This window comes from Sus scrofa, chromosome 9 (genome assembly GCF_000003025.6).
Source record: "Sus scrofa isolate TJ Tabasco breed Duroc chromosome 9, Sscrofa11.1, whole genome shotgun sequence".
Classification (NCBI taxonomy): domain Eukaryota; kingdom Metazoa; phylum Chordata; class Mammalia; order Artiodactyla; family Suidae; genus Sus; species Sus scrofa.
In genome coordinates, this window is record NC_010451.4 from 135128711 (window position 1) to 135144483 (window position 15773).

The following is a 15773-nucleotide window of genomic DNA, read 5'->3' on the forward strand; positions in this document are numbered from 1 at the left end:
ACTGTTTTAAAAAGTCACTGTTGTTATCTCAAACTGTTTCTCTAATGCAAGAATTAAATTTAACCAGTGTCTATTCTGTTTTTGTGGTTTCTGAATCATTTAGAATTCCACAGTCATGATTTTTTGTTATTTTTCCCTTGGATCTGCAACCTCTCTTTTCATTTATTATCTTTTTTAAGATCTTGTTTTTTTGAACGTTTGTTCTTATTAAATTGTTCTTCTTTATGAAACAGTTGTACAGAAATGACTCATTTTATTGGAGTTGTTTCTTTTCTCGTCATGCTCCATGACTTTCTTTTCTTTGCTTTATTTGTTTATTTCCTTCCAGAATCTTTAGATTGCTATTGTGTTCTCTCCTCTCCTCTGATTCGTACTTGGGCAGCTTTGCCCAGGTGTTGTGGTTGTCCTTGACTATCTTTTCAGTAAACCTGAGACAAGTCTGATTTCTCCTTCAAACTCTAGGGCAGTCTCTGCGCATGCTCTGTACCTGCCGGTTTTCCCCAGCGGGAGGGGTGTTTGGGTGATGGCGGAAATGACTTGCAAGTCGTATTAGCCCAGCTGGGCTCTGTGCTCGCCTTTGACGTTTTGTTACGTGTTTACTCCATCCAGTTGGGGAAGTTATTCTTCGAACTTGAATTCTTTCCCCATTTTTCTGGATTCTTCTCCAGCAGAGCTAGCCTCCTTGTTCCTTTCTGACTAGGGAGAGCCCTTGAGGTTGTGCGGCCACGTTGTTATGGTTTTGGAGATGCTGGGCCAAGTTGGGACCGAGCCACGCTGGGCTTGGGTGATGTGCTCAGGAAACTTGTTTGTTGACAGTTTTTTTGTTTTTTGTTTTTTAGGCCATACCCATGGCATATGGAAATCCCAGGGCTAGGGGTCTAATTGGAGCTGCAGCTGCAGGCCTACACCACAGCCATAGCAACACTGGATCTAAGCTGCATCTGTGACCTACACCACAGCTTGCAGCAACACTGGATCCTTAACCCACTGAGTGAGGTCAGGGATCAAACCAGCATCCTCATGGACACTACAGGGGTTCTTAACCTGCTGAGCCACAATGGAAACTCCTGTTGACAGTTTGGTAGCATTCTTTTTTTAATAATGATTTTTATTTTTTCCATTTTAGCTGGTTTACAGTGTTCTGACAATTTTCTACTGTACACCGAGGTGACCCAATCACACGTGCATGTATACATTCTTTTTTCTCACATTATCATCCTGAATCATAAGTGACGAGATATAGTTCTCTGTGCTGTACAGCAGGATCCCATGGCTCATCCACTCCGAAGGCAATAGTTCGCATCTATTAACCCCAGATTCCCAGTCCACCCCACTCCCCACCCCCGCCTTTGGCAACCACAATCTGTTCTCCAAGTCCATGATTTTCTTCTCTGTGGAAAGGTTCTTTTGTGCCGTATATTAGATTCCAGATATAAGTGATATCACTTATGGTATTTGTCTTTCTCTTTCTGACTTACTTCACTCAGTAAGAGAGTCTCTTGTTCCATCCATGTTGCTGCAAATGGCATTATTTTGTTCTTTTTTATGGCTGAGTAGTATTCGATTGTGTATATGTACCACATCTTCTTAATCCGTTCATCTATGGTGGACATTTAAGTTGTTTCCATGTCTTAGCTATTGTGAATAGTGCTGCAATGAACATGTGGGTGCATGTGTCTTTTTCAAGGAAAGTTTTGTCCGGATATAAGCCCAAGAGTGGGATTGTGGGGTCAAATGGTAGTTCTGTGTATAGTTTTCTAAGAAACCTCCATACTGTTTTCCGTAGTGGTTGTACCAATTTACATTCCCACCAACAGGGCAGGAGGGTTCCCTTTTCTCCACACCCCTCCAGCATTTGCTATTTGTGGACTTATTAATGATGGCTATTCTGACTGGTGTGAGGTGGTACCTCATAGTAGTTTCGATTTGCATTTCTCTAATAATCAGTGATGTTCAGCATTTTTAAATGTGCTTGTTGGCTATCTGTGTATCTTCTTTGGAGAAATGTCTATTCAGGTCTTTTGCCTGTTTTTCAATTGGGTTGTTGGCTTTTTTGCTGTTGAGTTGTCTAGGTTGTTTGTATATTTTAGAGATTAAGCCCTTGTTAGTTGCTTCTTTTGAAACTATTTCCTCCCATTCTGTAAGTTGTCTTTTGGTTTTCTTTTTGGTTTTCTTTGCTATGCAAAAGCTTGTTAGTTTGACTAGGTCCCATTTGTTCATTTTTGCTTTTATTTCTGTTGCTTTGGGAGACTGACCTGAGAAAACAACTGTAAGGTTGATATCAGAGAATGTTTTGTCTATGTTCTCTATCTAGCAGTTTGATGGTGTTTTGTCTTACGTTTAAGTCTTTGAGTTTATTTTCATGCATGGTGTGAGGGTGTGTTCTGGTTTCATTGATTTGCATACAGCTGTCCAGGTTTCCCAGCAATACTTGCTGAAAAGACCGTCTTTTTCCCATTTTATATTCTTGCCTCCTTTGTCAAAGATTAATTGACCCTTGGTTTCTGGGTTTATTTCTGGTTCTCTATTCTGTTCCATTGGTCTGTGTGTCTGTTTTGGTACCAGTACCATACTGTCTTGGTAACTGTGTTTCTGTATTATTGTCTGAAGTCTGGGAGAGTTATGCCTCTTGCTTGGTTTTTGTTCTTCAGGATTGCTTTGGCAATTCTGGGTCTCTTGTGGTTCCGTATAAATGTTTGGATTGTTTGTTCTAGTTCTGTGGAAAATGTCGTGGGTAATTTGACAGGGATTGCATTGAATCGGTAGATTGCTTTGGGTAGTATAGCCATTTTTACAAGATTAATTTTTCCAACCCAGGAGCATGGAATATCTTTCCATTTCTTTACATCTTCTTTAATTTCCTTGATTAATGTTTTATAGCTCTCAGCATATAAGTCTTTTACCTTCTTGGTCAGATTTATTTCCAGGTATTGATTTTTTGGGATGCAATTTTAAAAGGTTTTATATTTTTGTATTCTTTTTCTAATATTTCATTGTTAGTATACAGAAATGTGACTGATTTCTGAATGTTAATCTTATATCCTGCTACTTTGCTGAATTTGCTGATCAGTTCCAGTAGTTTTTGGGTTGAGTCCTTAGGGTTTTCTATATATAGTATCATGTCATCTATATACAGTGACAATTTTACCTCTTCTCTTCCAGTTTGGATACCTTTTATTTCTTTTGTTTGTCTGATTACTGTGGCTAGGACTTCCAGTACTATGTTGAATAGCAGTGGTGAGAGTGGGCATCCTTGTCTTGTTCCAGATTTTAGTGGGAAGGCTTTTCTCCATTGACTATTATATTTGCTGTGGGTTTTTCGTAAATGGCTTTGGTTATGTTAAGGAATGTTCCCTCTATATCCACTTTGGTAAGAGTTTTTATCACGAATGGATGTTGGACTTTGTCAAATGCTTTTTATGCATCTGTTGAGATGATCATGTGGTTTTTGACTTTTCTTTTGTTAATATGGTGTATGATGTTGATTGTTTTGAGTATGTTGAACCATCCTTGTGCACCTGGGATGAATCCCACTTGGTCGTGGTGTATGTTTTTTGTATGTTGTTGGTTTCGGTTGACTGAAGTTTTGTTGAGAATTTTTGCATCTATATTCAAATATATTGGCCTGTAGATTTCTTTCTTAGTAGTATCTTTGTCTGGTTTCTGTATTAGGGTGATGGTGGCTTCATAGAATGTCTTTGGGAGTGTTCCTTCTTCTTCAAACTTTTGGAAAAGTTTAAGGAGCATGGGTATAAGTACCTCTTTGTATGTTTGGTAGAACCATCTGTGAAGCCATCTGGTCCTGGACTTTTATTTGTAGGGAGTGCTTTTATTACATATTCAATTTCGTTTCTAGTGATTGGTCTGCTCGGTTGATCTATTTCTTCTTGATTCAGTTTTGGCAGGCTGTAAGTCTCTAGAAAGTTTTCCATTTCTTCTAGGTTGTCAGATTTGTTGGCATACAATTTTTCATTGTATTCTCTTACTGTTTTTTGTATCTATGCAGTATCTGTTATGCTTTCTCCTTTTTCATTTCTTATTTTGTTTATTTGGGTTTTTTCTCTCCTCTTCTTTGTGAGTCTGGCCAGAGATTTGTCAAATTTGTTTAGTTTTTCAAAGAACTAGCCCTTGGTTTTATTGATTTTTTTCCTATTGTTTTTTGAGTCTCTATTGATTTCTTCTCTGATATTTATGATTTCCTTCCTTCTGCTGACTTTAGGTTTTGTTTGTTCTTCTTTTTCTAATTCATTTAAGTGGTGGGTTGTTGATTTGAGATTTTTCTTCTTTTTCGAGGAAGGCCTATTGCTACGAATTTCTCTCTGGGCACTGCTTTTGCAGCATCCCATAGATTTTGAGTGGTTGTGGCTTCATTATCATTTGTCTTGAGGTATTTTTTAATTTCCTTCTTGATTTCCTCATTGACCCATTGGTCTTTTAGTAGCATGTTGTTTAGTCTCCATGTAGTTAGGTTTTTCTCATTTCTTTTCCTGTGGTTGATTAGTAGTTTCATGCCATTGTGGTCAGAGAAGATACTTGAAATAATTTCTATACTCTTAAATTTGTTGAGGTTTGCTTTGTGCCCCAGTATGTGATCGATCCTTGAGAATGTTCCATGTGCACTGGAGAAGAATGTATATTCTGATTTTTTTTTGATGTAATGTTGTGAAAATGTCGATTAAGTCTAACTTTTCTATTGTGTTATTTAGGATCTCTCTTAAAAATATGGAACCCTTCACAAATTTGCATGTCATGCTTGCATAGAGGCCATGCTAATCTTCTCTATATTGCTCCAGTTTTAGTATATGTACTGCTGAAGCAAGCACGTTTTGTAGCATTCTTATTAGGTAAAGACAAATTGTCTTTTCCCCCCACTCCCATCTTTGCTCTATTTTCATTTCTTTTCCTTTTTCTCTCTCTTATTTTGTTTGGGAAAAGAAAAATTCTGTGAGGGGATATCAATATATCATTTTTCCCTGGAGCCCTGTACATACATATTTGTGTGCAGGCATTGTCAGCACCTCCCCTCATGCCACAGCAGCTCAGCTGTACTGAAGGAAAGGGCATCTGTAAACATGGCTGTGGGGTGTGAAATCTGGGGTGCAGAACAGAACTTCCAGTGGGAGCTGCCCTCCGGGGACTCTTGGAAGAAAGAATAGGCCTTTCTGTTTGTTTGGAAGGGTGGCCACTGCATTGTGAGCACGAACAGACTTGGCAGATGACCGTTTCTCCTAGACCGGACCCTCCTGCAGCACCTCCTCCTGCAGCACCCCTCCTGCAGCACCTCCTCCTGCAGTGTCCCCTTCTGCTGCCTTTGGACGACACTAATGCCCGGATATGCTTGGGCCCCTTCCTGAGAAGCCGTGATTGGAGGCCCTGAGTGCAGGAGACCTAGGAAAGCACAGAAATTACCCAGAAAGCAACTCCATTTAACAGGTTAAGATTAGTCATCTTAAGCAAGGTTTAAGCATAATAATGACACATGAGAAGAAAAACATGATACAAAAATGTGATGAGAAAGAGAAGGCTGCTTTTGTGGCCCTGTGAGAAATGGCCCATGAGAGGAGGTGATTCACTCACTCACAGTGGACATGACACAGCAGAACTGCTGCTTTTCCGTACTTTCCGCTGAAGGCAGTAATTGCAAATTCAGAACAATGAAGGATTTTCCTGCTTCCGCTTTTCAGAGGGTCAGTGATTGACCTGCACATAAAAAACGGGGATAACATTACTTTAGGTTTAGTTGGAATTTTATTTTTAGTTTGAGATCTTCAGAGAAAGCTTTTAATGTTAAGAGGTAGATTTTTTTTGGGGGGGTGTTGTTCGTTTTTAATAATGTGATTCTCATTTGAAACTAGCAATTTCCCATTGATTTTGTGACTGGCTGACAAATATTCACAATTCAGCTGTTGCCGTTGCCTATTTTACTTTAGCTTTGACAAGCTCCTTTAAAGTATGGTGGTCTTTATGTTTGGGGGGAAAACAATCCAGATTCTATGAATAAAAGATGGTAAATTGATTGCATAAAAGATTTAGGAAGTTCCCCGGCTAATGAATGATCTGGCTTGTCTCTGTTAAGGCTCTGGTTCAGTCCCAGGCTGGTGCAGTGGGTTGGGAGTCTGGTGTTGCTGCAACTGTGGTGTGGGTTGCAGCTGTGGCTCAGATTTGGATCCCTGGCCTGGCAACTTCCACACACCATGGTGTGGCCAAAAAAGGAAAAAAAAAAAAGATTTAGATGATGAAAGCGAATTAACAACTAGAGAAAATATTTGCAATACCTAAAACCAACAAAGGGCTGAATTTTTTAATTAAAATAAAGGAGGAGGAGTTCCCGTCGTGGCGCAGTGGTTAAGGAACCCGACTAGGAACCATGAGATTGCGGGTTTGGTCCCTGCCCTTGCTCGGTGGGTTAAAGATCCGGCGTTGCCGTGAGCTGTGGTGTAGGTTGCAGACGTGGCTTGGATCCCGAGTTGCTATGGCTCTGGCGTAGGCCGGTGGCTACAGCTCCGATTGGACCCCCAGCCTGGGAACCTCCATATGCCGCGGGAGTGGCCCAAGAAATAGCAAAAAAGACACAAAAAAATAAAAAATAAAAAAATAAAGGAGGAAACAATGACTACAAGCCAGTAAAAACAAAATAAAATAATTTAGAGTATTTTGGTTACATGTATCCATTAAAACTCTAAATTAAAAATCGTACATATTTTGACTCAATAATCTCATTTAGCAATGCTATGTCATAGATATACTTACAAAAGCCAGTAAATGTCTGGGAAACTCTGATAGCTCTGGACCCAAACAGAAAACTTCGTAAATTCCATAATTGAGTGATTGGTTAAGTAAATTAAATTCAACAAGAGATCATTATGTGGCCTTTAAAAATAATGAGGCAGATCTGTAAGTGCTGATGTGAAGAATTATTTCCAGACATATTAATTATATTTATTTATGTTTTTAAAAAATGAGTTAAAAAAGTGTTTGGATGATTTATCTTTTGGGAGAGTGGTTGTATTCCTTTTGTACTTTTTCAGTTTCCTAACCATACACAGATGTATTTATTTATGATATCAAAATCAGCTATGTGAGTCTTGGGTCCATAACCCATTTTCTGTTTTCTTTATACTTGTTTGTTTTTTAAAAAAACTATTTTATGTTATTAGAAATAATTTTTAAAACTCTAAATTAATTATGTATCTATGTTTCTTAATGGTGTCAAGTTATTTAATTTGAGGTCTGTTTTTAATTTTTTGCCCATTTATATTCAGCCAGAATTAACTACTCCGTCCCCTCCTCCCACCCCCGAGAAATGGTTCATTTGTTACAGAGAGTGAACAGGTGACCTGAGCGAGTTACAGTCTTCTTCTTCTTTTTTTTTTTTTTTTTACAACTTTCTCAGGTCCTTTCTCTCGCCGAATTCTTCTGGCCATGCATCCTGTTCATGATTCTGACAGTACTTCGTTTTCAAGAACCTCCCAGAGAAAGAGACAATTGTGAGTTTCACTTTTATTACACTTTTTGAATTACAGACCTCTAGGGGAAAAAAAACACAGCATTCCCTTTTTGTTGTTGTTCTTTGTAGATTCTGAACCCTAAGTAGAATGAGCGGATAGGGTTCTGTTGTAATATCACCATAACTCTATTTCTAGGATGTGTATCACTAAGTGTCAATTTTTTTTTCTTTTAAGAATGATATTCACACATGGTTGCTCAATCTAGTAGGTAGATTTTTTTTTCCTTTAACTAAACTGCCTCAATTTGGGGGGTTCTCATCGCGGCTCAGTGGTAGCAAACTCAACTAGTATCCATGAAAATGCAGTTTCTATGCCTGGTTAAGGATCCAGCATTGTAGTGAACTGTCGTGTAGGTCACAGACACAGCTGGGATCCTGCATTGCTGTGGCTGTGGTGTAGGCCGGCGGCTGCAGCTCTGATTCAGCCCCTAACCTGGGAACTTCCATATGCCACAGGCACGGCCCTTTAAAAGACTAAATAAATAAATAAATAAACGGCCTCAGTTCAGGAATAGGACAGAGTCACAAGAGGTGAAGGAGGGGGCCTGAAAGAAACCACAGCAGGCTGGGTGACGTCAGAGGCAGAGGCCTCCAGCGGGGACCCCCGGGCAGAGAGCACCTCTCTGCACCGAGGAGGTGCAGGAGGGGGTCGGGGAGCTGTGCTCGTGGGGCCGGGGGAGGTTGAGGGTCCATCTGTCAGACCGCCTGGACCCACTGCCCAGTCGGGCAGGCGGGTGAGTCCTGAGCCCACTTGAGTCTGGATGGAGAGAGGACCCTTAGGAGGAGAGGCCCCTGGGACCAGGCCTTGTGGGGAGCACCCTGGAGGGGCAGTGAGGAGCAGAGGCGGAAGGACAGGAGGAGGAGGAGGCCTGGGGTGGGAGCATTCAGGAAGGCAGGACGTGACACATGTGCATTGACACGTTCCCGAGGTGTTGGTGCCATCACCCGGGGCGGCTCAGTGAGGCAGGGGCGGGGGAGACACGGAGGCCAGGCTGCAGTGACATGATGCGCGACACGGCATTTGCAGTGAAAACCTCCTAAGTATGGAGAAATCATGTCTTCTGAGTTATATCAGCTGTCAGTCTTGATGCTCTAAGTCTGCATCCTGAAAGTGGAAAGGGGCGTTTGGAAAGGTCTTTTTATAAATAGCACGTCATTTATATAACTTAGAAGTACAAGAGTACAAAACTTTTCACAAGTGTGCATGCGTGCGGATTTGAGGACCTATAGCAAATATGTTGGGGTGCTGGCCTGGGACAAGGGCTGGGGGCGGGTGTTGGCAGCAGGTGGAGGGGCTGAGGTGAGAACAAGAATGAAAAGAGCTGCAGGGCAGCCAAGAAAAAAGAAAAAAAAAGTGAAAAGAAATAACAAACAGAAGGGCTTTTCATGGGCCAATGAGAGTGTGCTGTGCCCCGGAGGCAGGGAGAGAAGGCAGGGATGCTGCAACCTGGATGTCACAAGTGCACGGTGTGACATCGAGGACAGAGGGAAAGGCCCAGGTTGACGGTGGTCAGGCAACGCCATGGGTGACCCGGTCACCAGGGACACAGCAGCACGTCTGCACCCCCACGCGTCACCACGTGCTACTAGTTCGGTCCCGCCCGAGGGACAGGCGCGGATGTTCCTGATGCCGAAAGTCTACACTCGCTCCTGAGCGTTAATCCAGCCCCTCCTTTGCGTCAGGAGTACAGTCCCAGCAAAGAGGTGGCCTTGCCGAGCCCCGGTGCAGGTGAGGGAGAGTCGGGAAGAGAAGGCTTGGTCACAGGCTCAAAGGGGGCTCGAACCCAAGTCACTTGAGGACCAGACTTTGAAGCACCGTCTTGCCACCGACCCGATGTGTGAGCCCAGGCAAGGAGTCCAGCCCTCGTGAGTCTCTTTTCTGTACAGACAGCCAGTTTGCCTGCCTCCAGGGACTCAGCAAGGAAGCAGGCAGGAGCCTGTGCTCAGCACAGGGCTTGGCCCAGAGGCGAAGACCAGCAGATGTCCCCTCCCCTCCCCTCCCCGACACACCCACTGTCCTCAGGAGGCCTGATGTTACCACACCGGCTCCTTAATTTTGAAGACAATGTCCTTAATCTCTGACCCAATAACGCCCTGTTTTGGTGACCACCATTCCTGACACGTTCCTGAGGGGATGGGACACAGCAGTCATAGTAGAAAACAGCCTTTGCTACTGCTGGACTGGGACCCAAGTCCGCCGAGGTCTCCACTTCAGCCCCGGCGCCAGATCCCTTAGCTAAGAACTCTGTTTGTCCCTTTAGCTCCAAAGCCCAGGCATTTGGAGTTCCCGTTGTGACTCGAACGGGACCCGACCAGCATCCCTGAAGATTCAGGTTGGATCCCTGACCTCGCTCAGTGGGTTAAGGATCTGGCGTTGCTGTGGCTGTGGTGTAGGTTGGCAATAGCTCTGATTCGACCCCTAGCCAGGGAACCTCCACATGCTGCACATGTGGCCCTAAAAGACAGAAAATACACATCATTTGTCCATTCATTAAACACTTGCTGACCGTCCTCTATGGGCAGAGCATATTGTGCTGGACGCTGGGCACAGGTAAGACCATCCCGGGACCAAACCAGACTGAGTTTGACAAGGTTTCCTTGACAAGGTTTTTGTCAAGGTTTTATGAGCTACAACATTCTAGGCTGGTGACTGTCAAGCTGTCCGCAACCATCAGCATCCCGACTCTGCCTGTCCATCTGCTTCTGTGAAGGGGGGACGTGGGGGCACACGTGAACAGCGCTTTACAGAGGAAGTGGCTTATTGTACCAACACTTGTCCTGAACAACCTTGGATCCTATCCAGCGTTTCTAAACTTTGCATTCAGTGATCTTTAGCGATTACATTTAAACATTTAAAAATCCAAGGTGTATTAAACTAGAAAAATTTACCTAACTAAGAACTCCACTTGAAAGGAGAAGCTCTCTCTGCTCCTGTTCTTCCTGCCCACAGCTCGTGTATCTGGAGGCAAGGCTGCATAGCGGAGGTACTGGCACCCCCTGAGCAGGCAGACAGGGTCACGCGAGTGTGCAGAGGGCCAGGCAGAGACGTGCCGCCTTGGAGCTGTGTGCAGACCCCAGGGGAAGGAGGCAGCTGTAAAGAGTTTCATTCCTTCTTTCTTTTTCTGGTCGGAGTGCCCAGATCTCCTTAAATTAACAGCAGGAAAGCGTATAATCACATGATGTGACGTGTTACTGAACTCCGCAGGTGTTCCATTCCTGGGACCACTTGGATGGATTCATTTCTTCCTGTGTCTACACCCAGGTTATTTGCAGCCCCGGGACCTGCCCAGTCAGGGTGTGTTCCCCTTTGTCCGAGGCCTTCTTTGCAACACCGGATCCAGGTGCAGGAACACAAGCTATGAAAGGTCCATGGAACACCATTTTCGGTAAGAGACACGCAAACACCCTTTTCAGAATTCTTGGGAAGCTGGTGAATAGAACAGGCATGATGCCTTTAGTACAGCCTCAGTAATGTGTGGATAGGCCAGAGAGCATGGAAAACACAGAATTTTGAGTTACGAGAAAATCAGATTTATTAAGTCCAGACTCAACCTGATAACAACACCAAGGAATGGTTGATTTCCAGTAGCTCGTCTTTCCACTGCTGTCTTAAGAATCACAGTGATTGCTGCTTGGAAAATTCCATTTTCTTGTCATAGAATGTTCTCTTTTTCTTTTTCTCTTTTTCTTCTCTTTTTCTTTTTCTCTTTTTAGGGCCACACCTAGTGGCATAAGGAGTTTCCCAGGCTAGGGGTCTAATCGGAGTTGTAGCTGCCAGCCTACACCACAGCCACAGCAACGCCAGGTCCAAGCCACATCTGTGACCTACACCACAGCCCATGGCTATACCGGATGCTTAACCCACTGAGCGAGGCCAGGGGTAGAACCTGAGTCCTCATGCTAGTCAGATTCATTTCTGCTGAGCCACAATGGGAACTCCCAGAGTGTTTTCCGTAGATTGAAACTCTGCTCTTAAAATTATGTGCTTAGCCAGACATTCATTTTTGTGCCAAATGCCCCTAAAATAAGAATTTCTTTGAGTCCTTGCTGTTTTTTTTTTTTTTTCCTTCTGTGCTGTTTTTTGACCAGCATCCTGTTCACAGCTGAGATAAATTAAAACACCTCTTTCTCCATCTCGCCAATGCCATGGACCAAGTGACAGTTTGCTGCCTGGCTCTGATTCTGGATGCTGAGCCTGGCAGGTGTTTGCCTGTGGCACCAGTGTGGCATCAAAGACCAAAAAGGAGAAAGAGCAGGCAGTGTTTTATGTGAGAAAAGTCCAAATAAAGAGAGTTTTAATTTAGAGCACTCCGAAAACTCCGGAAACGTCTCTCAGTGGGGGCTAGGAATGAAGGGAAGTGACCGGTCCTCAGAGAGTGTGCATTTTTCAAGTGTGAATAAATAAGCGGGGTCCGCTTTGTCTGTCCTTCCCGGTGTGGACCAAGCTAAGACGTTTCAGTGTGACCCATGTGAAAATGTGTGATCCGTGTCTTTCAGCCTTAAGTTACAGAAGAAAATGAAAAGTTTCTAGATAATTTGGGACACATGTACTGCAGTATTTATAACCGGCGCGTACAGGGTTTTGAAACAGGTAATGTAAAAGTATGACGTCAGGAGCATCATTTGGAAGTAGTTTAACTTCCTAACCTGAAATACTTGTCCGTCTTGCCGCTTGTGTGGACAAAGACCGTGCCTTTCTGGGAACTTTGGAAGCGGCTGAGGCTCATCGGCCTGTCCATTGCAAGGCTTTCTTACGTCTCTTCCTGGCTCGGAGTGGCAAATTAAAATGCTGCTAAGTGGGGAAGTTGGGCTTTGCCCCCAAACGGTATTGGCCCTGTCATTTTTTTAGAACCTGTGCAAATCACTTAGCCTCTCGGAATCCGTGTCTCACTTACCTTACTTCTAGTGCTATGGGTGCTAAAGACAAAATAGGAAGAAACGTCCAGCCATCGCTGGCACGGAAGCTCTCCATCAGTGGAGTCTGAAAAATCATTACCAATTCTTGGGCGGTCTCTTTGTGGTTCAGTGGGTTAAGAACCCGACTAGTATCCATGAGGATGCGGATTCAATCCCTGGCCCTGCTCAGTGGGTTAAGGATCTGGTGTGGCCACAAGTGGCAGCTTGGGTCGCAGGTGCAGCTGGATCTGGTGTTACTGTGGCTCTGGGATAGGCCGGCAGCTGCAGCTCCGATTCAACCCCTGGCCCAGGAACTTCCATATGCCACAGGTGTGGCCCTAAAAAGGAAAAGTAACAAAACCCAAACACCAGTACTTATGACTCCAGCTGGAACAGTAATGACCTCTCTTCCACATCAGGAATTCACGGCCCCTTTTCTCCATCCTTCTCCAGTCCAGCACCCTCACTTCCACCTGCTGACCCTCAGGTGATAACACAACCTGGTGACAGGCTTCCTTCTGCACTCTGAGAACCGCAGTCTGCTTCAGAGCCTTTGATGCTGATGGCCTTGACTCAAGTACCTCCCGTGTCTAGTGGTGCTTCAGGCCGGGGTCTGAGAAAAACACAATGAAACAGAGAAAGGACATTGTCAGAAGCGAGGAAAGAGGGACACATGAGAAAGAGGAGCCAGAAGGGGAGGAGAAGCAAGGTCCGCTCGCCTCTGGCCTCACACCTGCCCACCCCACCGAGCAGGGCTCACCTGCTTTCACACTGGTTCCGTACAATTCAGTGGATCCCCAAAGCCGTAAAGAGTCACTGCTGATTACTTGTCAGTAGTTGTCTCAGATGACAAGTATCTGAAAGCCGAAGTGTCCGTTTCAAGTCTATTTAAACATGATCATTGGTTAATTCACTTGTGAATTTTTGTGCCTTTTATCATTCCTTGGGGAAAGTTCACTTTGGGCAGAAACCCCACATTTCATCCAATCTAGGTTATGACTGTGAAAATCAGCTTCCTTATTCTTGGCTTCCTCACGGAGCGTCCCCTCTGCTCTTACGAGAGGGTTTCAGAACTGAAATTCTGAAACGTGAATCATTACTGTCAGCAGAGTAAGCAGGTATTCTGATGCAGTATAAGGAATTGCTCCTAATTTTTTAGCTCTTATTTTATTTTTTATTTTTGTCTTCTTAGGGCCACACCCATGGCATATGGAAGTTTCCAGGCTAGGGGTTGAATTGGAGCTGCAGCTGCCGGCCTACACCACAGCGACAGCAATGCGGGATCTAAGCCAAGTCTGTAACCTACATACACCACAGCTCATGGCAACGCCGAATCCTTAACCCACTGAGCGAGGCCAGGGATGGAACCTGTAACCTCATGGATCCCAGTGGGATTCTTTAACTGCTAAGTCACAATGGGAACTCCGCTCCTGATTTTTTTTAAGTAAAGCTAACAGCATAAAAGCAAAATTCAGATGCCTTATGACACGAACATGCCTCTGACTCTACTCCCCTCATCCTTTCACTCTTGGAACCTGCAGGAGCTGCTCCCCAGGCCCCATCATTCTTCATTCTCATCCTTGGCTGAGTCACCTTTCACGCCCAACCCCTCCAAATGCTCTCTTAGAATTATTCCTTGTTATTTTCTGCTCTTCTCATGTCACTGTCATCAATAGTTTGATTTAAAATATTTTGAAGTTACAGTACAATGTTCTGCCAACTTCTGCTCTACAGCAAAGTGACGCAACTATCACATAGCAAATATATATACACATAGCATATACATTTGTTATACATAATGTAATATATATACACATTATTTTCTCAGGTGAACTTCTGTCATGTCCTATCACAAGCGATTGGATATGGTTCCCTGTGCTATACAGCAGGACCTCATGGCTTATCCATTCTAAATATAACAGTTTATTTTTCTTCGTCAAATATTCTGAGCTCCACTGAGGACCGTCTAGCCGGCTCACCTGGCACTGTGGCCTCCCTTCTCCACTTCTCTCATGGCTGTTCAGTCCTGGACGCCCTTTAAGTGTCTTCCAAACTTTAGAATCAAAAAGATTGGGATTTCCCGTCGTGGCTCAGTGGTTAAGAATCCGACTAGGAACCAGGAGGTTGCGGGTTCGATCCCTGGCCTTGCTCAGTGGGTGAAGGGTCCGTCGTTGCCCTGAGCTGTGGTGTAGGTCGCAGACATGGCTCAGATCTGGCGTTGCCATGGCTCTGGTGTAGGCCGGTGGCTGCAGCTCGGATTCCACCCCTAGCCTGGGAACCTCCATATGCCGCGGTGTGGCCCTAAAAGGACAAAAGACAAAAAGAAAAAAAAAAAAAGATTGGAATCGCCTCAAATCCCATGGTCATGATCCATCATTTAAATTTACCTCAGGGTCTTCGGGCATAGCTTTATAATTTTTTCCGTAAGAGCCAAGCATGTTTTTTAAAGTGTGATGCGATTATAGTTTTAATTTGCATTTCCTTAATCATGAGTAATGGGGAGGATCTTTGCGTGGGTTTAGCGGCCATTTGAATTTTTTAGTGTATAAAGTATTTATACTTGAATCTTCTTATAATTTATAATTCTGGGTTTTGCTTTCTTGAGTACTTTACATATTTTTGTTATAAATCTTTCATCAGAAATATGGATTGTGCATATTTCCTTCCAGTTTGTGATCTGTCTATTGAAGAGCAGGGATTTTCCCATTTTGATGAAACACTGTTTATCTTTTTTGTTTGTTTGTTTTGGTTGTACTTTTTGTATTTTTTCCTAATGATGAAATATTTGTGTAGCTGAAAATCATTACAATTGCTACTACTGTTTCTGTTAGAAGTTTTATAGTTTTAGCTTTTGTTCAGGTGCCCAATCCATTTTGAATGGACTTTTGTGTTGAGTTTTATCTTCCGTATGGATATCCAGCTGTAGCACCGTTTGTTTATTTGTTTTTTGGCCACACCTGTGGCATACAGTGGTTTCTAGGCTGGGGGTGAAACCTCAGCCACAGCTGTAACAAGAACCAGACCAGTGACAGCACCTGGTTCCTTAACCTGCTGAGCCATGAGGGAGCTCCATAATACCATTCGTTGAAAGGACTATCCTATGCCCGTAAGCCTCTGTTGGCACCTTTGTTGAAAACCAGTTGATCTGATAATGCTGTGTTGATCTGGTTTTGCCCTCTTTTATTTTGGTAGCCTTCATGACTATCCTTAGGCCAATTATAGCTTTAGAGAAAAAGTCTTGAAATCTGGTACTGTAAATCCCTCAGCACTTTTTTCTTTTTCAGCCCCACCCATGGCATATGGAAGTTCCTGGGACAGGGATCTAATCTGAGCCAGAGCTGTGCCCTACACCACAGTTGCAGCAATGCCA

The 15773-nt window shown here is 43.7% G+C and overlaps 1 protein-coding gene across 10 annotated transcripts in view; it reads left to right on the forward strand.

Moving 5' to 3' along the window:
• The window catches only part of LOC100514786 (ATP-binding cassette sub-family A member 13), a 348431-nt gene that overhangs the window by 24664 nt on the left and 307994 nt on the right, over positions 1 to 15773 (forward strand). For 9 of the 10 annotated variants that reach the window (XM_021063898.1, XM_021063900.1, XM_021063901.1 and 6 more), the window contains 2 exons: positions 7394 to 7487; positions 10770 to 10893. In XM_021063898.1, coding sequence (XP_020919557.1) covers positions 7436 to 7487; positions 10770 to 10893 — 176 coding nt within the window. In that variant the 5' untranslated portion in view covers positions 7394 to 7435. Of the gene's footprint in view, positions 1 to 7393; positions 7488 to 10769; positions 10894 to 15773 lie in introns of those variants that run through there. The other variant, XM_021063903.1, reaches the window with a different exon arrangement.